The 24,324-nt window shown below is 42.8% G+C and overlaps 1 protein-coding gene across 5 annotated transcripts in view; it reads right to left on the bottom strand.

Annotated features, from left to right (window-relative positions):
• Positions 1–24,324, bottom strand: part of Atf1 (activating transcription factor 1) — a 54,905-nt gene that overhangs the window by 12,460 nt on the left and 18,121 nt on the right. For all 5 annotated transcript variants that reach the window (XM_029565755.1, XM_029565757.1, XM_029565756.1 and 2 more), the window contains one exon: positions 1,453–1,553. In XM_029565755.1, the coding sequence (XP_029421615.1) occupies positions 1,453–1,553 (101 nt within the window). The remainder of the gene's footprint in view (positions 1–1,452; positions 1,554–24,324) is intronic.

The following is a 24,324-nucleotide window of genomic DNA, read 5'->3' as shown; positions in this document are numbered from 1 at the left end:
GAGGCTGTTGGATCCCCTGGGACTGGACTTACGGACAGTTCTTAGCTGCCATGTGGGTACTAGGATTCGAACCTGGGTCTTCTACAAGAACAGTGTTCTTAACCGCTGAGCCATATCTTCAGCCCCATTTAGTTTTTTTTTTCTTACTGTTTTATTTCTTATTTTTTTAATTTTATGTGTATTTTCTGCATGTATGTGAGTGCACCCATGTTGTGCAACGCCGTGGAGGTAAAAAGAGGGCTTTGGATTCCCTTGGAACTGGAGTTAAGGACGGTTTGTAGCCACCCTGTGGGTGCTGGGAATCGAACCTGGGTCCTCTGCAAGAGCAGCCAGTGCTCTTAACTGTTAAGCCATCTCTCCAGCTCCAGTTGGCTTTTTTTAAAAAGTCATTTGTAGCCGGGTGTGGTGGCACACGCCTTTAATCCTAGCACTTGGAAGGCAGAGGCAGGCGGATCTCTGTGAGTTCAAGGCCAGGTTTAAAGGGGGTGTTTCGGGCCCGGGGGGGGTAAAAAAAAAAAAAAAAAAAAAAAAAAAAAAAAAAAAAAAAAAAAAAAAAAAGACCAAAAGAAAATAAATAAATAAATAAAGTGAAATTCTAGCAAGATGAGTCAAGTACTTTAGTACAGGCTACCAGAGAAGAAAAATCTTATCTGGTCTTGGGCCAATCCAAAAAAGGTAATTAGAGAATCTTCTGGTAAGTACATGGAGGAGTTATGCTGAATGTAAAGTATTTCAGAACACACAAGGCCCAGACCTAGAAAGTTAAGGGCACACAAAGTAGTCTACCTGCTACAGTGTGCAGTCCTGCTTTCACATTGCTGGAGAGATGGCTCAGCAGTTAAGAGCACTGGCTGCTCTTGCAGAGGACATGGGCTCAGTTCCTAGCACCTACAGGGCAGCTAACAAACATCAGTAACTCCAGTTCTAGTTCATTAGAGAATCTAATGCCCTTTTCTGGCCTCTGTGGGCATTGAACGCATAGGCGCACTTACATACATGTAGGCAAAACACTCATACACAAATAAAAAAGTTAACTATCTAGGCTAGGTGTGGAAGCAGGTGGATCTCTGTGAATTTCAGGGCAGCCTAGTCTACATAATGAGTTCCAGCCAAGTTAGAGATACACAGTGAGACCTTGTCTCAAAACAACAAAAAATTTAAAAAGTTAACGATCCAAAAGTAAAGACAGAAACCTGTTACTTTCCCTGACACCTGCCTCCTTACCTAACCACATGTTTGATTTTTCACAGAACTATTTGAACTCATACTTCTCCCAGGCGTGGTGGTGCACACCTTTAGTCCCAGCACCCGGGAGGCAGAGGCAGCCTGGTCTACATAGTGAGTTTCAGGTCAGCTGGGGCTACAGGGAGACCATGTCTCAAAAAAAAAAAAAAAAAAAGAAATAAAATAATAAATAAATAAATATCCAAGTTGATACAAGTGAGTACTAACCTGTAAGATGGGCGTCGTGCTAGGATGCCGTGAGCTTTCTGGGAGGAGCCTATGCTGTCAGATGAGTCCTGGGACTCCTCACTTTCTGATAAAGATGATACCTAAAAATCAGAACTGATTTTTAATATCCTGAAGAATGCAGGTGGGAAAAGAATCAAGTGTTCACTTTCAAAGAAATTATCTGTCTTCTGTTACCCAAATTCACTTGAACATTAATTCTAAGGTCTAAAAGTGAAGGAGGAAAAGATAAAAGTTATTCCAGGAGTACAAACTAATTAAAGAAATACAGTGACCCAGAGCTAGAATTTCTAGTCTAAATCCAATTCTATTAGCTTATTAAAAAAAACAAAAAACAAAAAAACCACAAACTCTGATTTCAATCTCCACCAAAGCATTTCTACACTGGTGTACATGACTTAAAATTTTTTTGTTTGTGTTATGCTTCAAAAATTACTAATGCTATCTAATGAGTTTTTGACAATGCTGAGTTCGAAAAGCCTATTAGATATACAATTGCCCACACCAAGGAAACTGCTTAATATACAAGCCTCCAGGTCAAAATTTGGAAAGCAAAGCTCTTTGGAGTGCTTAAAGCCAAGAGATTGGACATGCTCACCAATGGGATAGATAAAAAGAATCAGAGACTCAACCCAGGAATACTCTAACATTAAGAGAGAGAGGGGATTCTAACTTAATTAAAAAAAAAAAAAGAGAGAGAGAGAGAGAGTGGAAGCTGTGCATGGTGGTACATGCCTTTAATCCCAGCACTCAGGAGGCAGAGGCAGGCAGATCTTTCTGAGTTCGAGGTCAGCCTGGTCTACATAGTGAGTTTCAGGTCAGCTGGGGCTACAGGGAGACACTGTCAGGAAAAAAAGAGAGAGAGAGAGAGAGTGTTTAACTGAGTGGCCATCATCACACAGTTGAGAGGAAAGCTTTAAGTCTGCTGACCCCAAATGCCAAGAGAAGCAATGCATGCGAGAGAGAGAGAGAGAGAGAGAGAGAGAGAGAGAGAGAGAGAGAGAGAGAAAGAAAGAAGTGGCTAGAAAATTCAACTGAAGAGTAGCTATGGGAACCAAGTGCCTGAACTGTCCTAGGAAAACTAGTGAAGGCAGTTCAGTGGATTAAGAAAAGAGCACCTGTGTCAAATGCTGTTTGTCAATAAAGTACAAAGACCGAGAAGAGACCATTTGATTTAGCAAGGTACAAGTGATGCAATATATGCACACACGCACACACACACACACACACACACACACACACACACAATTTTAAGATCCGAGGGGGTCAGCATTATTTCATTTCACAATTAAATGAGCTAATATATGTAAAGTACTACATGGTAGATACACAGTAAATATTAACTATGCTCCAACACTAAAACTATCAGCCAATAGGCAAAGTTTTAAGTTTAGCAATGTTTTATAACTGAAAAAAGTTACTTTTAACTCTTAAAATATACTAAATTACCCAAAATTTGTCCAAATCTGGATTATGACACCTGACTTCATTTCCATTTTAAAAATAAACAGGTTTTTGGAGAAGACATAAGAAATCTGCTCTCTATATTAGTATCTATTTAAAACATTCCCTTAAATTATTTAGACATAGACATTTCATTTCCAGGGAAGCTTGTTTTATATTCTAATCTTTAAAACCTGAGTTCTAGCCAGGTATGGTGGCTCATTCCTATAATCCCAGAGCTTAGGAAGCCAGAAGATAAGATTTTTATGTCAGTCTGGGCTAAATATTGAGACCCTGTCTCAAAACAGAAAAGAAAAACTCCGAAGAGTTCTAGTACGTATACAATTATCCTTTGTATTTTATCGTAAACCTGTACCTTTTGATAGGGAACAAGAACTAGTCATAACTAAACAGTAAGAAAGATCTGTCACTTCTACCTTCAGGTGTCACAGATGTTCTATTTCTTTTGTTTCTTTTCATCTTTATTTTTTGAGACAGGTCTCCCTGCAGCCCTAGCTGGCCTGGAACTTGCTATATCAGATCAGGCTGGCTGCCTCTGCCTCCCGAGTACTGCAATGTTCCATTTCTAATCTAAACCTTTACTTTCAGTTTGTCCCTAAATTTACTTCAAGACTCTCACTAAACTCAAGTAAGAAAATAATTTCTAAAATTAAAGCATTACTTTTGACAGCAAATAAGAGTAAAACCACAAAATGCTATACAGCTGCCATCTTTCACACAGAAACAACCAGTCAGTAACAAACTACAAAGCACTCTAGCCCCTTGAGGTTGTGTATAGCTGGGATCCTAGCACTCAAAGAGTTTGAGGTTGCCTCAGCCACCTAACAAAACTCTGGCTCAAAACCAGAACACTCTAGAGTTCACAACACTGCCAGTCATTATGTATTCAGGAGGAAGATGATCTACTACTTTTCTTCCCAGGTAGCCACTTCTAAAAATGAGTGGAAGTCAGAAGATCAAATTAGGAGAAAAAAGAAGAGGAGCCCAGGATGGCTGTTTCTAATGCTGTCAAGTGTTAACCTGAAGGCAGGTAGACACAAGTTTGAACTTTACGAAGACAACTCTTAACCTTTTTCTAAGATTCTTGAAGTCAAGGCTAGAGAGATAGCTCAGTGGTTAAGAGCACTTTCTCTTGCAGAGGACCCAGGTTTGGTTCCAGTACCCACATGACGGCTAACAACCGCCAGTAATGCCATTTCCAGGAGGATCTGACACCCTCTTCTGACCTCTGCAGGCACTGCATGACACACATGCACTTAACAGACATGCAGTCAATACACTCAAACACATAAAATGTTAAACAAAACTTTTCATTTCTTTATTCTAAACCATAAGCTGTCCCCTCACACAAACTGTCCCTAATTTCACTGGGTATCACATACACAAAGATAGAAATTCTAAAACTTTTTTCTATCTGCCTCATTTGGTTTGCAGTGTAATTTCTGTGGTTGTAATACTGTTAACTATAGCAATCAGTACGTGTGAAGATTCTGGGTATAAAATTTCCCACTCTCAACCACTGTCTTTGAATTTCTGTACCGTTTGCACTTGTGGTAGGTGAATTACAGTAGACTGAGCTGTCTGGATGACCCCCTGAACTACTTGCTCTCCAGGAAGAGGTACAACTGTCACTAGTGTAGATCCTCTTAATGACATCAAAGAACAAATAAAAATTCAATTAACAAAATATATATTGTACCTGTGCACATAAGACAGCTGAGTTCTTAAGACTAGAAAACATATTTCAGATCCGATTGAATTTATTCACATGTATTAAGTAAACACGAGATACTTTATATGCACCTGAGACTAGAGAACTGAAAGTACAAACTAAAGAAAAAAAAAAAAACAAACCAGCCAGGTGTGGTGGCACACACCTTTAATCCCAACACTCAGGAGGTAGAGGTAGGCAGATCTCTGTGAGATTGAGGCCAGTCTGGTCTATGTTGAGGCCAGTTCCAGGTCAGCTGGGGCTACAGGGAAACCCAGTCTCAAAAACCAAAACAAACCAACAAAAATTAAAACAAAAATGGAATAAAGGGAAAAGTGAGTACAAAGTACTATAATGTAGCAGGAGAAAAAAAAGGGGGGACTCGCTTCAGCTGGGTCTTAAAGGACAAACAATTCCCAATTCCAGAAGGTATGTGGAAGGGGGCAGAGGTGTATGTAAGGTGAGGAGAGGTCAGGGGACCCAAAGGGATTTCCAGGTAAAGGAAGTGATAGTGCAAAAACATGAAGGTGTTTATGTTATTCTAAAGAAATATAACTAAAAAATATCCAAGAAATCAAATATCAAAGCAAAAGAAGCTCTAACTTTGGGCAATAGCTTAAAAAATATTTCAGGTAAATAATTCAATCATAAAAGTACAGTTTCTGTGGAAATCTGACGGGTTCACAGAAATATCATGGTAAATTACAAAAGTCTACCTGTCATCTTTCAAGGCTTGCCTCATGTTTTACTTCATCTATCAACACAATGTTTCATCCCCAGAATGACCCCACCCTTTTAAGATGCCTGCTTAAGAAAGCACATCTTATGACAAAACAATTTACTGTTTGTCCTAGCTAGAAGGTGACCATATGTCCATCTTCTATTCTCCAGAAAACTTGAAGTTATAAGTTCTTTCTGGGGACTGGAGAGATGGCTCAGTGGTTATGAGCACTGGCTGCTCTTGCAAAGAACCCAGGTTCAGTTCCCAACACCCACACAGCAGCTAACAATTGTCTATAACTCCTGTACCAGGGGATTCCGATCTCCTAGGGCATTGCACAAGGGTGCACTTACACATACATGGAGGCAATACACTCACACACATAAAATAAAAAAAAAATTTTGAAGTTCTTTTCTGCCCCTTGAGATATCTACAACACAGAAGTCTTTTTCAAGGACTTGAGTATGTCCCTTTATAATGGAGTTCCTGTCTCCCAGTCTCTGTGGAAGAAAAAGATAAACACTACTGATAAACACCACTTACCAAACACAGATGGCTAAATACTGCAAAAAATCTCCCTACCTAAGGTCTTCACATCTTTTCTTTTAGTGCACTTCAGTGTTTTAAAAGCTCCCCAGGGGGTTGGGCAGATGGCTCACTTGGTTAAGTGCCTGCTCTACAAGTAGGCATGAGGACCCAAGTTCTGAGAACAGCATGCCCTACCTGTAATCCCAGTGCTGGAGAGGCAGACAGGATGATTCCTACAGCTTGCTGACCAGCTAATCTAGACAAATCAATGAGATCCAGATTCAGTAACTGTCTCAAAAAATAAGGTAAATAGTGGCTGAGGAAGATACCTAACAATTAACCTGTGTCCTCCACATGTGCACACATTCTCTTTCTCCTGTTTCAGCAGAGCTGAATTGTTTATGCTGGTCTCTATCACATCACAGTAGTCTAAAAATGCCTTTCATTTTTAATGTTCAGCTCTAGTTTTCAATAGTATCCCAAACTGGGGATACAGAAATGGAAGAATAAACAAAACATGCACACATCTTGAATTCAGCTATGTAGTTATCATAATTCACAGAATAATGAAAAGTCCATTACCTACTGTTCAGAAACAGAACACTCCTGCAAGCTGTCCTCTGACCTTCACATACGCAGTGTAACTCAGTCGCCCACCCCCATAAATATCAAACAAACAAAACTGAAACAAATGATTGCCTCCTCTTGCTACAGTTCAGCATCAAGAGAACTTCCTGCAATGAAGAATACTGGTTTCTGTGCTTACCAATACAGTAGTTACTATTAGATAGCTAGGTAGGTATTAGTATGGTTGGGGGTCCTTGGAATTGGACACATCTGTCAAAATAATTAGCTTGTAAAACCAAGAATGAAAACTGCAGCACTCTGAGTAATGATCCAAAGAATGGAACCCGAGTCTTGTATCTGGTCCTGGGTGGAGCCATGACAGCCTGAACTACACAAAATGTCGTAAACATAATTTTCTGAGCCTTCTAAGATTACTATATAGTTAGAGGCTTTGATAAAACAACAAAGACTGTCCCTTCCCCTGAAGAGTTAACCTAAATTGGTCTGTCAAAACCTGATAAGAAGCCCCCCAAGAAAAACACTGGGACTACTTGTTCTGAGGCTTTAGAAATAGTATAAAACCTTCCTAAAACATCTCTCTGGCCATTGTCTATCTGAGCCCTTCAGAGTGTGCTATCCTATGTTCTGCAATAAATAGCCATCTTCTATACTCTTCTGTGTGTCTTGCTTGAATTCATCTGATGGAGAACCAAGGACTAGGAAGCCAGAGCAAGATCCTGGTGATCTTGCTTGTAATATCAAGTATTGGATATGTGGTTAGTGTGACTGATGAAATGATTTTTAAGTTTATTTATATTCAACTAAATTAAAACGGAAAAAAACCTACTTCTAGCTACTGGCTACATATTGAAAAATGCAGTTTCTCCCCCGCCCTTCTTCTTCTTTTAGTTTTTTGAGGGAGCATTCCTGGAGCCACAGCTGGCCTGGATGGAACTCACTATGTAAACCAGTCTGGCTTCAATCTCACAGAGTTTCTCCTGCCTTTGCCTCCCCAGTACTGGGATTAAAGGCGTGTACCACCATGCCCAGCTAATAATGTAGTTCTTGATCTTGAGACCTGCTGAACCTAGCACTCCCCAGGAATAATGATTTAATTAATACAGTATCAATAAAGTCAAACTCTTAATTGCTGAGTTCTTTTTTAATTTATTATTTTTATTTTATGTGCATGTGTGTATTGGCTGCATGTACGTAAGTGCACCCGTATCATGCAATGCCCGTAGAGGTCAGAAGAGGCTGTTGGATCCCCTGGGACTGGAGTTACAGACAGTTGTTAGTTGCCATGTGGGTGCTAGGATTCGAACCCGGGTCTTCTGTAAGAACAGTGTTCTTAACCTCTGAGCCATCTCTCCAGCCCCAATTACTGAGTTCTTAATGCATCAAAGCCACTAAGTCAAAATATAAAGGAAAAATAAAGAAGGTCTTATCTTTCAGTTCATTAGTGAAAAATATTTTTTAATGTATGCTAGGCAAGCTCTCTACCTCTAAGCATACATCTGCAGCCTAGTTCATTATTTAACGTAGAGATAAATTAACTGTACCTTTGCAAGTAAAGATTTTTTTCACACACAGTAGCACATTTTCAGAACAACAATTCCATCTCTTTCTTGTACAATATGTATGTAAAATAAAACTTTACTTCATTATTTAAAAAAATAGAAATGAGTGCCTCTTGCTATGAGTATGTTAACTATTAAATAGTATTAAATAATTTGAAGACAAAGGAAATAAAACAATTTAAACCAATAACAAAGTTACCAAGGCCTGCAGGGATGATGGCTCCTCCCAAACCCCTGCTGCTTCATCTCAGGCCTTGCACCCCCTGCACCCCCCTTCCTCCCCCACTGCCCCGTTTGCTCATTGCTCACCCTCCCAAAGAAACCAAGGCCTGGGGTGTTCTCTCACATGCTTAGGTCAGCCCTTTCTATAAAGTTAACACTTACTTGTCCTGCAGATCACTGCCCTGGAGAAAGTGTCCTATTCATCAGAGTGTCAAATCCTTATTAAAATCAGTTCTCCTTAGCTCTATGGATAACTTTTTAAAAAGTATTTATTTAATAACCACATGATAAGAAGCATTTCACTACAGCACTAACATATTCCAGAGCAAAGACATATCTCTTTCAAAATTGGCTGGAAATTTTTAGGTTCACAGTCGAACCAATACAGCTATACAATATTGAACTCAGTATAAACCCTAAAAGACATAAAATTGATGGGGGCTGGAGACATGGCTCAGCAGTCAAGAACACTGGTTGTTCTTGCAGAAGACCCGGGTTCGAATCCCAGCACCCACATGGCAGCTAACAACTGTCTGTAACTCCAGTTCCAGGGAATCCGACAGCCTCTTCTGTCCTCGCAGGCATTGCACGACACGGGTGCACTTACCTATACACAGGCAATGCACTCAAACACAAAAATAATACAACTTTTTAAAAATTGGATGAAGTTTAACATTTAAAACATCTCCATTTCATTTTAAAATATACTGTTTCATACAGAAAAACTCATTTTTAATGCTACTAACAGATGTTTGTACATGCATCTCCAATCTCCACATATTTGATCGTTACTAGTCACAGTCGGTTACTCTCTGAGATCCTTGGCACCTGAGCATGGATACAAAGTCATCAGGTAGATTTCAATGGTAATATTTTTCACCTCCACTAATCAACATGAAACAAATCTCTATGCTCCTTCCTCAAACACAACCCATCTTTTTCTATTTGTTGATTTCCTCCGTGTATTTCACACAGAACATCCCAAACAATCTTATTCATCTACATACCCACATCCCAAATGGCAGCCTCCCACAGCTCCCCACCACCACCACTGAAGCCCATACACTCCATAATCCATACCACCATCCACCGTGTCGTCGGCACGCCCAGCCGTTCCCCAGTGCTCATCCATCCGCTGAATCTAGTCAGCACATCCAGAGTTCCCTGCTTCAAAAAGGTCAGCTCCTCCTCATCTAGCAGCAATCAGTTGCCAATATTCCCTTAGAAAAGATTAGGGTCTGCTGTTTAATTCCCCAGTTCTATGCTGGGTTACTGTCTAGGAGTCTCTTGGGCCACCCTGGCCAACAACTCAAAGGAAGGTATCTCCTGTCTGGCATTGTTTCTTGTTATGTAGCCCCCAGCCATAGCACTTCTCAGGGTCACAGCTTTACCACTAGGTGAATTTCTGGTCCACTTTTATCCCCTCCACTAGACAGCAAGAGTCATAATAGAAAATTTTGTCTTTTTTCCCCCTTCTCCATACTGTATTGATAGCTAGAGTCTAAATCAAACTGGCATACTGGGTGCTAAATTAAGCACAGAATTAATAAACTATCTCCCAATTTTTGACATAATTCAGTGAATTATGTCTACAATTAACTCTGGGCATATATTTGATCTTTCCACCTTGAATGATTTAAATGTTATATTTCCTTACTTCAGAAAATCTTGGGATCCCCCACCCCCACCCCATTTCCAGCCAAGCAACACTGAGGCGCAGATAGTGCTAACTTTCTAGGCTTTGTCAGCCCACATAGCCAGGGAAAAATGTTTTCTGTCCAAATTTTGGTGGGCCCACTCTCACTGTTCACAACGCCCTTCCTTTTAAAAAAATGTTTTTTGAAGCCGGGCAAGATGGTGCATGCCTTTGACCCCAGCACTCGGGAGGCAGAAGCAGGCAGATCTCTGTGACATTGGTCTACATAGCAAGTTCTAGGCCAGTTGGGGCTACACAGGGAGACCCTGTCTCAAAAACAAAACCACACACACACAAAACCTTTTCTAAAAGATTGACTTTCAATTTGTGTATGAGTGCAGTGTCCATGGAGGCCAGAAGAAGGAGTTAGAAGCCCTGGAACTGAAGTCACAGGTGGTTGTGCCCCCGTACGGGTCTGGGAATGGACTTGGGTCCCCTACAAGAGTACCAAAGTCGTCTTAACCACTGAACCATCTCTCCAGCTCCACCCTTACTTTCTTTAAGATGCCTTTATTTCTCCTTCACATCTATTCATGATTCAAGGACTTTCTTTTCCCCTTAGAGACAAGAGTCAGGCAATTTGGGAGTCTTTTAGATAGACACACTAAAGGGGTACTCCAATTGCCTCACCCTGCATCCCTGTTCAGCACAGAAGAAGCCAAAGCAGTCTGTAGGAATTGGCTAGGCAGTTAGGGTAAAAAGACCCCAAAGAAAAGTAGCCAGTTTCTTGGCTAAAAGTCATAATGTCCTTGGGACTCTTAGCAACATACTCTGTTCCAAAGGCCAAAAACATCGAAAGTATTTGGGAGCTCGTATCTAATCCTTAAAAGATTTTAGGATTACCTCTTCAGAGGGGGGAATGATGGAGGGGAGGGAATAGGCATTGGATTTGATCAAAACACCTTATATGCATGTATGAAATTCTCAATAAAGTTTTTGTAAAAGTTAAAGAAAAAAAGAAAAAGAAAAATTTTCTTATGTATCTATGTGCATGTCTGTGCAGGTAGCCACAAACGCCAGAAGGTGTGAATCCCCTAGAACTGGAGTTACAGGTGGTTGGTAAGCCACCAGAAGTGAGTGCAGGGAACTGAACTCTGATCCTCTGAAAGTACAGCAAGTGCTCTTAACTGTTGAGCTATCTCTCCAGCCCCCAATGCCCTTACTTTCCAATGAGGAATCTGATGTCTTTGATCTTGGCATCTTAAAATAAAAATTGTTCATCTACACAATGAGAGACCCGAATGTCACCGTATTTTGAGAAACACTAGCGACTGGAAGAGAAGGGTGGTGCTAGACAGCAAATCTACATGATATTATGCTCTATCAGGACTAAGTTTTGATTAAACAGATAAAAAGACCAAATAAACATCACCTATATGCCAGCTGTTAAGCTTGATTGTCATGAACAAAGCAGAAACTTCTAACTTTAGAGTCAATCATAAAGATACAAGTTAAAAGGTATTGTTTCACTACATGTTTTCCTATATGGCACTGATACTTTCTTAAAATTATCTGTCTGAAAAAGAAACCTTTCTACTAAAAAGATGTTTCAACATGGGAATGACTTTATTAATGGACATAATCATAATTAAAACTTTTAATTAACCCCCAAACCAGGCACTCTTGGATCTCATGAGGGGTATCTCCTTGGCACCCTCAGTTTGATACTCAACCCCAAAAGATAATGAATGAATGTGGGTACACTTAAGAACTAACATATAAAGTGCTGCAAGGTGGGAAGAATGTATGTGAACTAGGGATGAGAAGACTGTGAGCATTAAGGGTGGAGCTGAACTTGAACTTGTACTTCCCCCCAAAAAAACAGGTTTCAGGAGGCTGACGTAGGGCAATCATGAATTGAAAGCCAGTCGGGGCAAAATAGTGAGACCCTGTCTAAAACAACAAAAAACAAAATAGTTGGTCATGGTAGAGGCAAAGGGAAGACCACAAATTCAAAGCCAGTTTGGTCTACAGAGTGAGTTCCAGGCCAGCAGGTGCTACCAGAGCCTGTCACAAAACAGAAGAACAGAAGGACGGGACAGGACAGGATGGGACAGACCAGAACAGAGAACAGAACAGAACAGAACAAGAGGACGGGACGGGATGGGACAGAACAGAACAGAACAACAGAACAGAACAAAGAACAGAACAGAAAGAACAGAGAAGAGGACAGAAGAGAAGAGGAGAGAAGAGGAGGAGCAGAACAGAGCAGAACAAAACAGGAAAGTAGTCAAAGGGGAACCACTACATTTAAAGCAGTGAGTCTACTGACTTCTCAACACAAGAGACAGAAGGCAGGCTGAGCTGAGCTAAAGCCCCAAGGACACCTGCTAATCCAATAACACATGTACCTGATGACAGAATTACAATCAGATTTGCAGAGTAAGATGGCAGATTAACAGCTGTCTCCATGTGACAGAGAATGAGAGGGCCTAACAATAGTCTCTTCTCCTTTCTTCTCCTTATCTCCTTTATTTCATTCATTCACTTTTTACTTTTCCTCTAAACAATTTTTAACTTCATAGTTTATTCTAAATTATTTTTATTTTTTACATTTACGTGCACACACTGCATGTGTGGAGGTCAGAGGACAACTTGCAGGTCTCAGTTTCTCTCCTTACATGATGTGTCTTGAATCAAATTCAGGTCATCAGGCTTGGTGGCAAGCACCTTCACCCACTGAGTCATCTCATCAGCCTGATTCTACATCATTTTTGCCATTTCTGTTCTATTGTCTTTGGTGGTTTTAAGTGTACCTCTTCATCTAGTAGTTTGGTATAGCTATTACAATGTGTTTTCTCTGAATGATACTGGGGACTGAGGTTCAAGAAGGATTGCTTAAGCAGTTAAGAGCACTTGTTCTTGCTCTTCTAGAGGACCTGAGTTCAATTCCCAGCAACCACGTCAGGTACCTAACAATCACCTTTGTAACTACAACTCTGGGGGATCTGATGTCTCTGGTCTATGAGGGCACCTGCATTCATGTGTACATGTCCACACACAGATACACACATATATACACAATTAAAACATAATATACAATTAAAAATAAAATCTTAAAAAAACTGGGAGGGGCCTGTTGGAAAGATGTCTCAACAGTTAAGAGCACTTATAAGAGAATCCCATTTTGGTTCCCAGCACCCATATAAGGAACCTCATAACCTCTAACTCCAGCTTCAGGAGATCTGGTCTCCCTGGGTGCCTACACACAAGAGTAATGGAAACAGGAAATTAGTAGGAATCATCATAATTGAAATTATGACCCATCCCATGAGCCTGAAGCTATGGTTATCTTCCTTGAGTTTGAGATTGTGGTCTCCTCCTATGAATCTGGAGCTGTGGTATTCTCCTGAGCTGGAGTTGTGATCCCTTCCTGTGAACCTGGAGTAGTCCACTCCCATGAGCCAGAACTGTGGTCCTGTCCTATAAGCTGGAGCTGTGGCTCTGTCCTGTGAACCTACAGCTGTGATTCCTCCTGTGAGCTGGAACTGGGGTATCCTCCTATAAACCTGGAGCTATGGTTCCCAATCATGAGCCACAGTTCCACATTCCTCTGGTAGTGGGCCGATGATGGAGAAAATTGGTGGAGAGAGGACTTCCTGATGTTGGGCAGCAGTTTCAACCTTCTCTGAGTGGCTGCATTCCCCACAACCTCCTCCCTGGAGGTCCCAGGTTGTGGAAAGCAGTGGTTTTGCCTCTGTGCTGGGCTTATGCTGGGGACAGGGGAGGTTTCTGTCGTTTGCAGATTCTAGTCTTGGGAAAATAGATTCTCAAGAATAGACTATCCACCTCTCCTGAAGGTCAGATATAGTCTTGATTCCACAAGTGGTCCTGGGTACCCAGGTCTCAATGTTGGAACCTTCCCATTCCCAGGCACCAAGAAGTTGTCAATTATTTTTCTATTACTCTTCTACAGTCCCAATGTACCTTTCACCTGTGCCCTAGAGGAAATGTAAAACACCTAACTGAACTTCTAAAGATAAAAAAAATCACAGTCTGGGAAGTTAAAAGTAAAAATAAATATGCAAAACTGGAGGGGGGGGACAACGACTGGGTGTGGTACCACATGCCTGTAACCCCAGAACTTGGGAGGTGGAGGCAAGAGAATGACAAGTTCAAGATCATCTTTGGCTACAGAGCAGATTTGAGGTCATCCTGAACTATATGAAACCCTGTCTCAAAAAAGTAAACAATTTTAACTCCCATTAAAAGATACAGATTAGCTGATAAGATTAAAAATCAAGATCCATTCAAGGACAGCCTAGACTACATAATGAGACCCTGTCTCAAAATACTTAAAAAATAAATTCAATTGTTTGTTATCTGTAAGAAACATTTGTGTTGGACAGCTTTAGCTGTCAACTTGACAGACCTGGGTAGAGGGAATCTCAATTGGGGAACTGTCTCCACTGAATTGGCCTATGGCCAAATCTGTGGGGCATTTTCTTGCTTGTTGAGTGATGTGGGAGGGCCCAGCCTACTATGGGTAGTGCCACCCCTGGGCAGGTAGTCCTACACTATATAAGAAAGCAGGTTAGGGCCAGGCGTGGTAGTGCACACCTTTAATCCCAGAGGCAGGTAGATCTTTTTGAGTTCAAGGCCAGTTGGAGCTATAGGGAGACCCTGTCTCAAAAAGACCAAACAAACAAACAAAAAAAACAGAAAGCAGGTCATAGGAGCAAGCCAGTAAGCAGCACTCCTCTATGGTCTGTGTTCCAGGTACCTGCCCTGGCTTCCCTTGATGACTGACTGTGTGTGTAAGCCAAACACACCCTTTCAACCCCATGTTGGTTTTGATGAGTGTTTTTATCACGGCAATTGAAAGCACACTAGAATACCTCACTGGCAAAAACAAACGAAAAACAAACAAAAAAAACCACACAGATTAAAAGTGAAAACATGAAAGTCATTATACTAAGCAGGCAAAACAAATAAGAATCAGCTATACTAATATTTAATAAAGCATACTTCAAGCCAAAATTACAAGAGTTTGAGATAGCTCAATCCATAAAGTGCTTGCAAGCACTACATAAACCATGTGCATGCCTGCTGTCCCAGCAGTTAGGAGGTGAAGTCAGAAATTCAGAAGCTCAGAGCCACTCTTGGCACATAGTGAACTGGAGGCCAGCCTGGGCTACATGAAACCCTAGCTCAAAGAACAAAAATAAAAGCAAAAGAGGCCAATGTGATACCAAATCATTTCCTCCAAAATCAAGACAAGAATATGCACTCTCACTGCTTTTACTCAATATAGTGCTTAATGTCTTAACCAAAGAAGATGAAATTAGAGAAAGAAATAAAAGGGATACAAACAGGAAAGGAAGAAGTTAAACTATTCCTATGAAGATGACAGAATCCTATTTTTTAATTTTTATTATTACTGTTTATAAGCATGTTTGCGCATGATGAGTGTGAGGGGCAGGCACAGCGCTCATGTGGAGGTCAGAGGACAGTTCTGGGGAGTCAAGTTACCTCCTTTCATTTTGGGTTCCAGAGATCAAAATCAGATCATCAGGCTTGAACAGTAAAGTGCTTTTACCGCTAAGCCATCGCACCAGCCTGACCCAATACTTAAAAGACCTTAAAGACTGCACCAGATAAACACTTTCAACAAAGTAGCAGAATACACAGATCAGTAACTTTTCTATATACCAATAACTGGCATGCTTAAGAAGAAATCAAGAAAACATTCCCATTTCAAAACAGCTTCAAAAAATAAATAGAAAAGGCATAGAGATAGTTCAGCAGTTAAGAGCATGTACCTCTCTTGCAGAGGACCTGACAAGAAACAACTTAAGGAAGGAAGGGTTTATTTTGGCTTACATTTCCAAGGGCTATAGTCCATCATAGGAGGGAAGGTAGGGTAGCAGTAAGAGGTAGCAGGTTATACAGAAAACACAGTCATGAATGCTAGTCCTCAGCTCACTTTTTCCTTTTTAGTCAGTCCAGGGCCCCAAACCATATAATAGTACTAGCCACAGTTAAGGTGGATCTTCCCATCTCAATTAACTTAATCTAGACAATCCCTCACAGACTTGCCTAAATCTCTCAATAGCATTCCTGAAGGTTTATCTTATAGGTGATTCTAGATTCCATAAAATGGACAAGAAATATTAACAAGCACAGGCCCCAAATAGTTAAAGCAATCCTGAATAGAAACAGCAGACCTGAAGGTATCATAATACTTGATTTCAAGTGTATTACAGAGCCACAGTAACAAAAACAGACATACAAACCAACAGAACAGAGGACCCAGAACTAAACCCAAACAGCTACAGCCACCTGATGTCAAATAAAGGTGTCAAAAAAAAAAAAGCATACACCCAGGTGTGGTGATGGCATACACCTTTAATATTAGCACTCAGGAGTTGGAAGCAGGCAGGCAGATCTCTGAGACCAGCATGGTTTACAGAGCAAGTTCCAGGCCAGCTAGGGTTATAGGGAGACCTTGTCTAAAAATGAATAAATATGTAAGTAAAATAACAAAACAAAAAACCAAAAAGCACTCAACAATGGGGGGAGGAGGGGGAAACTGGGTATCTATATGTAGAAGAACGAAACTAAACCATTATCTGTTATCCTGTATAAAAATACATTCAAAATGGATCAAAGACCTTAATGTAAGATCTGGAAATTTGAAGCTTTAGGGGAAAACACCTCAAGGCACAGGCATAGGAAAGGACTTTCTGAAAAAGAAACCAATGGCTCAGCAAGAAAACAATGAAGTCAAGAGACAGCCTAGAGAATGGAGATCTTTGCCAGCTACACATCTGATAGATTAATATCGAGACTTGATAAAGAACTCAAAAGTTAAACATCAAAACCAAATCATCCAATCAATAAATGGGCAAATAATAAACTAGGCATGGTAGCTTAAATCTATAATCCCAGCAACTGGAAAGTCAAGGTAGAAGGATCACCACAAACCTGAGAACAGCCTGGGCTACAGAGTACAGAGTGAGAGCCTGTCTCAAAAATAAACAACTACAAATGAATTGCCAAAAGATGCTCAACATCCTTTAGCCATCAGGAAAATGCAAATCAAAACTACACTGAGTCAGGCATGGTATAGGAGGATCAGAAATTCAAGGTCATCTTCACCTACATAGTGAGTTTGAAGTCAGCCTGAGCTATATAAGACCCTGATTCAAAAAACCAAAAGGTATAGTGAGAGTCCATCTCACCCTATCATTAGGAAAATAAACAAATGATGGGCAGAATGTGATGAAGGAAGACAGATACAACATACTGTATGCAGCTGGCAGGGATGCAAATCAGTACAACCATCATGGAAATCAGTATGCAAGCTCCTCAAAAAATTAAAAATAGAAATGGCATATGATTGAGTTACTACTTCTGGGTATATACCTGAAAGACTCTAAGCCAGCCCTACCACAGAGATAACTGCATATCTATGCTTGTTAGAGAACTATTCACAATAGCCAAGAAACCAAATCAGCCTAGATACAGGTATTAGTTACTTTTCTGTTTCTGTGATAGAAACACCATGACCAAGGGAACTTATAAAAGGAGGATTATATTTAGCTTACAGTTCAAAGGGGCAAGAGTCCATCATGTGAGGAGGCATGATGGCAGAGGAGGCTGGAGAAGAAACTAAGCTCTCACATCTTCAAGCAGGCACAAGAAGCAAGAGAGTGACCCAAGATTCGGCAAGGCTTAAGAACTCTCTAAGCCTGCCCCCAGTGACATGCTTCCTCCAGTTATGGCCACACCTTCTAAGACCTCCCAAAAGAGCATCACCAACTGGGGACAAAATGTCCAAATACTTGGGAGTCTAAGGGGGTCATTCTCAAACCATCACATTCTACTCCCTGGCCCCCATAGGTTCATGACCATATAAAATGCATTTAGTTCAACCTTGAAAGTCCCCATAATCTTTACTAGTCTCAATACTATTTCAAAGTCCATAGTCCAAAGTCTCTTCTGAGACTAAAGGCAATCTCTGAACTGTAAGCCCCTGTGAAATCAAAAGACAAATTGCATACTCCAACATATAATGGAACCAAATACACATTGCCATTCCAAAAGGGAGGAATAGAGGCAGTGAGAAAACACAGGACCAAAATAAGACTGAAAACCAGCAGGGCCAACACCACATCCAGTAGCCCCATGCCTGGCTTCTATGATTTTACTTCCAAAGAACTTAGATGGCTCAGCCTCTCCAGCTTTGCTGAGACATACATCTCTCTTGGGCTGATACCACTCACTCCCTGTATGCAGCTATTCTTGGCAGATGTCTCATAGTTCTGGCATCATGAATGTCTTCTTGGGGTTTCTACTGCCAACCAGGCTTCACCTTCACAGCTTCACGCAATGGCCTATCAGGTCCTTCTTTATGCAGGGAAAACCCTGCTGCACACTGCCTGGCCTCAGTGGCCCTCTGAAACTGTGGAGGAAGAACCAATGACCCCCTCATTCTTCCATCTTTCATGCCTCTATAGTCAGCACCAAGTGAATGACATTACCAAGTTTTGCTGCAGGTTTGGGGTGGACCCCAGCCTGCTTCATCCATCTTAAAAAAGGTTAGTAGAAATCCCCTGCAGCATTTTCCTTTCACAAGTAGGAGGCTTAGCTGGGTGTGGTCTTGCCTGGAGGCACTCTCTCCATTGTTTAAGTGTAAATCTCTAGGCCTCTCCTTCATCACTTTAATCTCCTTATCAAATGGATCCTCTCCTTCAGCACATGCTTAAGCTCCAACATTAATCTTCCTCGTGCTCAAACTGAACATTTTGTACTTCTTTCTGCCCCATTTGTCTTTTTCACTGTAGATCTGCATAATATTCACCATTAATATCCACACCGTAATTTCTACATTAGGCTGTCTTGAAATATCCTCTGCCAAAGAAGTTAGTCCATTGCTTTTCAACTTGGCCTCAGTTAAGCTTTGTGGCTATGGACAGACTCCAGTCAGACTGCCAAAATTTATCCTGATTGCTGCAGTAATCCTTATTTCTCTCTAGCATGACTTTCTTCCAGGTACCTACTAGAATGGCCTGTTAAGCTCTGCTTACAGCAGTCAACCACTTTTCTAGCTTAAACTTCCAAAGCCTTTCACATTCTTTCAAAACCCCATATGGTCAGGTTCTTCACAATCAACGTTCCAATCTCAGTGCCAATTACTATATTAGTTACTTTTCTGTTGCTGTGACAGAAACAACATGACCAAGAGAACTTATAAAAGGAAGAGTTTATTTAGCTTACAGTTTCAAAGGGGCAAGAGTCCATCATGGTGGGGAGGCATGATGGCAGAGATAGCTGGAGGAGGAGAAGCTAAGCTCTCACATTTTCATGCAGGCACAGGAAGCAAGAGAGTGACTTGAGATTTGGCAAGACTTAACTCTCTAAGCCCGTTCTTCCAAAACCCCATAGGGTCAGGTTCTTCACAGCCAACAGCCTATTTTCTGATACCAACTACTGTATTAGTTACTTTTCTGTTGCTGTGACAGAAACACCATGACCTGCCAAAAGGCAATATGCAGATGACTGGGGGAGAATAGTCCCCTATAATTCTCAACAACAGACCCTGAGTGTTGCACTACCAGCAAACCAAACAAGATGTTCCTGCTGGTGCAATAGGGGAGCATCTAGTGTATGTACAACCAGCAAATTTTCTATTGGATATAATGCCCACTTCTAGGGGTGGAACACACATCTGGTACTATAGACCTGGCCAACGCCCCTGTGGCAGGGGAGAATACAGGCCTCGGTGGGAAGTTAATGCAATTGCTTTGTTAGATGGCAATGATGCACCTGCTAAAGTACCAACCAAGCATTTGTGTTTACACCCATAGGTTAAATTACTGCAGCAGTCACTGTTTAAGATGTTCTTGCTTCTTGCTGTGTGTTTTTATAGTAGATGGAATCCCACTGAAACTGGCCAACAGCCCATGGAAAACAGATGATGCAGAGACCTGAAAGTGCAGTGCCTTGCCACAACAGGAGGAAGATCATCCCACACCTACAATCCCTTCCAAGGCTCAGGGACTTTTGCAGAAGAGTGTAGCAGGAGGCCTCCAAAGATGGTGAGGACTCAGAGCCCTGGGATTCAGCAAGAATTCACTTCACTTCTTGGTCTGCAAATAGCCTGCCAAAAGGAGCCCACGCCTCCGTACCCTGTTTGCGAGCCCAATGACTGCTGACACTGTGTGGCGCAGACCAATCAGAAAACGATATGCTGACTAAAGGGACTTGGGGGCGGAGGAAAGGGAGATATAAGGGGTGCCCCCTCCTGCATTAAACAGGCCTGCAGCACCTCGCCTAATGCTTGCTTCTACCCGACACCCGGAGTCTGTGTGTTGTGACTCCGCGCCTCTTGCCCCCCCAATTGGCAGGGGACCCGATCCAGGTTAGGGTCTTCACAGCTGGCCTGAGGAGAAACCTCAACACCTGGTGCCTGAACAGGGACTCCTGCCCACGGTGTCAGCGACACCCAGAACCTCGGTTCGTTTGGTAAGTAGGCCCTTGGTTTTGTCTGTTTCTTCGGCTGCTCGAGGGTAAGTGAGTAGCCCCCTCCTCTGTCCCCTCCACCCTGTCTGTCGTCTTTATTGTTGGACTAGTTTGTTAGGTCAGGGAGGCACACTCCACCATGTGGTCCCGAAGCCCACGTCAGCACCTCCCCCCTCTCGGCTCATCCCGGTAAGTTCACATAAGGGCTGATCCACCCTGAACTCAGAGCCCAGGCTTTGGGTCACCCTGTTGCCTGTCCTGGAGACACCATGTGAGCATATGGCTGGAAGTGTCATGGCCTCCAGAAGTCCCTCACTGAGCACAAGACATTTGGATCCGATACACCTTTACATGTCGGGGCAGTTTACATCCGAGTGGCTCACAGTGCTTCTTTGCTTCCTTTGTGCCCTCTTGGTAGTCACCCTCGTCTTCTACTTTTGTGGTGAATTCCCCTTTGTGAGACCCTCCCACAATGGGCAATTTACCACCACAATGCAGGGAACCACAAACGGCAGCAGTCAAGGTTCTCCTTAAAACCAGAGGGTTGAAAGTGAAACCAAAGGATATCAAACACTTTTGGGATGAAGCCACTAATTTGGCTCTGTGGTTCTCCCCTGAAAACGTGGGACCCTGACACCTGGATGCGGGTCCTCTTCCTGGCCCGAAAAAGGGGGGTCAGGTCAGGGATCACTCCCCCCGCATCGTTCGTACCGATCCTCCTAGCCATCATTGCTAGCCTTAAATCCTCCTCTCCTGAGGAAGTCATCTCGGCCCACAACGAACACTGCTGGGAGCAATCTAGTGTAGATCTAGCTATTACCTCGACCCCGGACCTCCCAGACCCCCCCGGACCCAGAGGTGGACACAGCCTCTGCACCCACTTCCAATAAGGAAGGAGCTCCTTTGCCTATATCTCAGGATACTCTCCTAGAGTTACCCTGCCCAAAAATTCCCCCGCACCATTGCCCGTGGAAGGAGTTACCCTCTCCCCCACCAATAACCATCCCGCCCCTTCCCCTGCTACCGTGCCCCTCCCTGCTAGGCTGCCCTCCTTAAAGCCTCACCCACCTTTGTCTGCATTTCCGGTTAACATTGGCCCCGATGCGGCGCAGTGTCCATGGCTGCCCACCCCACTTGCTGACCTCATTCTTATCCACAAGGCAGCTGAGCAATTGGGCCCTGACTCCTCATATTTCGAGCAGGTTCTTCGCCAATGGTCCTTACAGTTACAAACCCACTATGATTGGTATAGCTTACTAAAGGTAGTCTTAGAACCCTCAGTCTTTCTAAATTGGTGCGCAGCCTATGGCGATCAGGCTGAAAGCCAGGCACGCCTAAATCTCCAATATGGCCTCAACATTACACTGGACATGCTCACGGGACGTGGACAATATACTGACCCCATCCCCCAGTCTACTATTCGCCTCCATGCCTATTTTCAACAAGTTTCTGACTTGGCCTTTAAGGCCCTTAAATGTTGCTCCCCTCCATGACCCACAAGTCTTTTTCCGTAATTTGATGCAACAATCAGGGGAGTCCTTCACGGACTTCCTTACCTGTGTCACCTATGCAGTAGAGCAGAGGGTGGAGTCTGGACCCACCTGAGAGGTGCTTATCAAACAATTAACTTGGGAGGGACTAAACATCCCTACTCGTAATGCTATCGCGCCTGTCCGCAACAATAACATTCACAAATAACATTCACAAATGGGTACTCGCTACTAGAGACTTACACCCTAGGGCAGGCCCTATTGAGGCTTTGACTGCCTCCTTGGAGATTCTTGTCGCAAGGAAAACCCACCCACTTTGGCACACGGGAAGGCTGCTGGAACTGTGGGGGGCTTGGCCACTTTCGTAGCCACTGCCCAAGAGGTACAGCCTGCCCCAACACTCGCTGCCCCAAGTGCAAAAGAGGGTTCCATTGGGCTAAAGACTGCAGGTCACAGCCTCAACCGGACTCGGCTCCTTTAAACTCCACCCGGGGGTGCCCCTCAGCCCCGCCCACAAGAGGGGAAATGAGACAGATATTATGGACTCTCCCAATCCTCAACCACTCCCCACTAATGAGCCTGTTCCTAGATGGAACTGCCATAAAGGGCCTAGTAGACACAGGGGCTGATGTCACCATTATATCAGAAACTGAATCCCTTAAATTCCTTCATTGGAAATACCAGCCAGGCCCACCAATAAAAGGAGTTGGCAGAAAACAAGATACCAAGCTGGTCACACGGCCAGTATATTGGAAGAACTTGGATGGGAACCAGGGCACAGTAACCCCCATGGTAGCAGACGTTCCCCGTAACTTATGGGGCCAAGACGTCCTAGAGGACATGGGCGTGGTCCTTACCAGGGATGACCATACCTTTTATGATGATATCATGCTCCGTGATAACTTGGGACTATCAGGGAAAGGACAACACCTTGCCTAACACCCCCAATCCTAACAGCCACTGCCTGCCTGGGATCAACTCCAATCTTGGCCCCCGAGCCGATCCCAATCACCTGGCTCTCTAATGATGCCATTTGGGTGGACCAGTAGCCTACAATATAAACTAAATTATCTGCCCTCAAAAATTTGGTAGCTGAACAATTGAGGCTTGGCCCTCTCTCAGTAAACATAATGCCCCAATATTTGTTATTAAAAAGAAATAAGGGAAATACAGACTCCTCCAAGATCTTAGAGCAGTCAATGCCCAGATGGAAAAGATGGGCTCGCTACAAGTGGGCTTACTACACCCTACAACTATCCCCCCATCCCATCATATCATAGTACTTGATATCCAAGATTGTTTCTTCCAAATCCCCCTAGCAGAACAAGATAGACCTCACTTTGCCTTCACAGTATGGGAGCCCAACTTTCAAAGAACAGTCAAGAGATACCAATGGAAGGTACTACCACAGGGTATGAAAAATAGCCCACAATATGTCAATTATATATTAATAAGGCCTTAACCAATATCCCCAAGGACTTAATTGTCATCCACTATATGGACGACATATTGCTAGCACACAAATCTCACAATACTTTACAGGCTGCAATGCCCAGTTTGCTTGCTGATTTAGAATGTCTAGGTCTCCACATTGCAGTAGACAAGTTATAATACATCCAACCTTTCACATTCCTTGGCTACCATATAGATACTGTAATTAAGCCGCTTAACTCTTCCATCTTGCAAAAAAAACTGTATATACCTTGACGGAGCTCCAAGAACTCTGTGGGACTATAAACTGGCCCAAACAATTTATACCAGTTCCTGACTTGGAATTCCGGGCCTTGTTCTCCCTGCTGGAAGGCCATAATTCACCAACTTCAAGGATCCCTCTCACCCAGTCAGCTAAGGATCTTCTTAATAAGATAGATCACATACTCTGGTCTGCGTCACGCCGATGTCATGACCCAGCAGAACCATTACTGGCCTTATGGATTAAAAATGGTGTCTTGGGGGAGCTATGGCAGCAAGACCCCCTTGTTTGGATCCACCTAGCTACCTCGGACCTAACTAGGCTTAGCTCTAAGTATGATATTGCCTTCCAGTTAGCAATTAAGGCCTGACAAACAGCCAGGCACATATTCGGAAAGGAACCTGACAAAATTATACTGCCCTTTCCTCTTAAGCATTCCCAAACATTATGGGCAGACTCTCTGGCTTTCCAACTAATGATGTCCGGGTTCACGGGGGAGTTGGATAACCATGCACCCCGAGATAAGCGACTGGACAGCCTGGCCTGTTTGGAAATCACCACTCAGCCATACGCTTCCCCCTGCAAAAACCCCCTACCTTTAGCCACGCTATCCTTCCTGGATGCCAATAAGTCCTGTTATGGCGTTGTCATTCAGCGCATGGGAAAGGGTGACACCTGTTACGTACAAGCCAACCTCAGCTCTGTCCAGTTGGGG

Source organism: Nannospalax galili, unplaced genomic scaffold (assembly GCF_000622305.1).
Source record: "Nannospalax galili isolate Female #2095 unplaced genomic scaffold, S.galili_v1.0 scaffold4379, whole genome shotgun sequence".
Taxonomy (NCBI): domain Eukaryota; kingdom Metazoa; phylum Chordata; class Mammalia; order Rodentia; family Spalacidae; genus Nannospalax; species Nannospalax galili.
This window is presented reverse-complemented; position numbering and strand designations above follow the sequence as displayed.